The sequence below is a fragment of the Trichoplax adhaerens genome, genomic scaffold, assembly GCF_000150275.1.
Source record: "Trichoplax adhaerens TRIADscaffold_2928 genomic scaffold, whole genome shotgun sequence".
Taxonomy (NCBI): domain Eukaryota; kingdom Metazoa; phylum Placozoa; class Uniplacotomia; order Trichoplacea; family Trichoplacidae; genus Trichoplax; species Trichoplax adhaerens.
In genome coordinates this window covers 1-1,323 of record NW_002061945.1, presented here as the reverse complement: position 1 = coordinate 1,323, position 1,323 = coordinate 1, and the positions used below count along the sequence as shown (strand labels likewise).

Sequence of the window (1,323 nt, the reverse complement as noted above, 5' to 3'; positions counted from 1 at the left end):
TTTACTGCCTGCGACTCATACACAGAGACATCAGCACAGGAAGTTGATTTAAGTTCGTATGATTGAACGTCCCTGAAACATTGGATGCTTCAACAATCGTGTAGGTTTTCCCTTTGAGATGGGTTCCTTGAATAAAATCCACAATTAACGATCCGTTTAGACTTGCATCTCCTGAAACATCGAGTTTTGATGAAGATGTTTGATCTAATTCAATCGTTAAAGCAGCGTCATGTTCTTGTGTGTAATTACCAGAAATGGTGATGGTTCCTATGGAATTACCTGGAGATACTGTCCCTCTACTGTCATTTGTTAAAGACGAAATGGAAGCCGCTCCACTAAAAATTGCACCACTTCCTACTGTGACGTCTGAAGGGAGGGTTCCATTCAAATTCAATTCCCCTCCATTGACGATAATGGTTCCAGAATATGATGAAGTTCCTACATTAATGGAGTTCCTTGCAGAACCCATTTTTACAAGACTTCCCGAACCAGTCATGTTTCCGCTGAATGTTGCAGCATCAGTTGCATTCCCCACTGTTAGGGTATTTCCTCCAAGAGCCACAGTCCCTCTTCCGGATAAAAATGCCGTTGTTAACGTTGCTGAACTGGTGGAAAGATTCAATGTAGTTCCATGACTCATTGTGACACCATTTGCTGCAGGAAGTGAACCTCCTCCTGTAAGGGTCAGAGCTCCCCCAGTAATCGCAAGAGGACCGTCAATCGTTGTATCGCCAGAAATTGTCAAATCCCCACTTCCGGTTTTAGTCATTCCTGCAGAACCAGCATCTGTAACATTTCCACTTACAGTAATTGTTCCCGAAGAAACATCGAAACTACTCGCTCCATTAAAGGCTACATTTGAGCTCATAGTAAAAGTTCCATTAGCTGCAAGCGTCGTTCCAGAAGCCAGAGCAATATCGCCTCCATTGGCACTTTCATCAGAATCTAATTCTAAAGAACCTGCATTGATATTCACTCCTCCTGTAAATGTATTCGTTCCAGTGAGAACAGCTCGACCTTCGCCTAATTTTGTTAGAGTCCTTGAACCCGCTTCAGTAATATCACCACTAAGGACAACTTCTGTGGCTGATCCACCCACCTCAATATTAGCATCACCTGTGATGCTAATATCCCCGAAAGAAGATGTATTATCGATAAATTTTAAAGTTGTTCCAGACGCCAGCGTTACAGATTGGGAATTCACACTTGTCGAATTATTCACAGCTAGAGTTCCTTCGGCAACTGTTACAGCACTACTTATAGAATTATTCCCAGTCAATGTCAGCGTTCCTGATCCTTGTTTTGTGATCGCTCCATTTCCGG

General features: G+C 42.8%; 1 protein-coding gene across 1 annotated transcript; it reads right to left on the bottom strand.

The window, feature by feature from the left end:
• Window position 1: 1 nt before the first annotated feature.
• On the bottom strand, window positions 2-1,124 carry TRIADDRAFT_62951 (uncharacterized protein; the record flags this gene model as incomplete). Its single annotated transcript, XM_002118938.1, has 1 exon — window positions 2-1,124. A coding segment is annotated over one exon (1,122 nt), but the record flags the coding sequence as incomplete, so codon positions are not given.
• Between the last annotated feature and the right edge of the window lie 199 nt (window positions 1,125-1,323).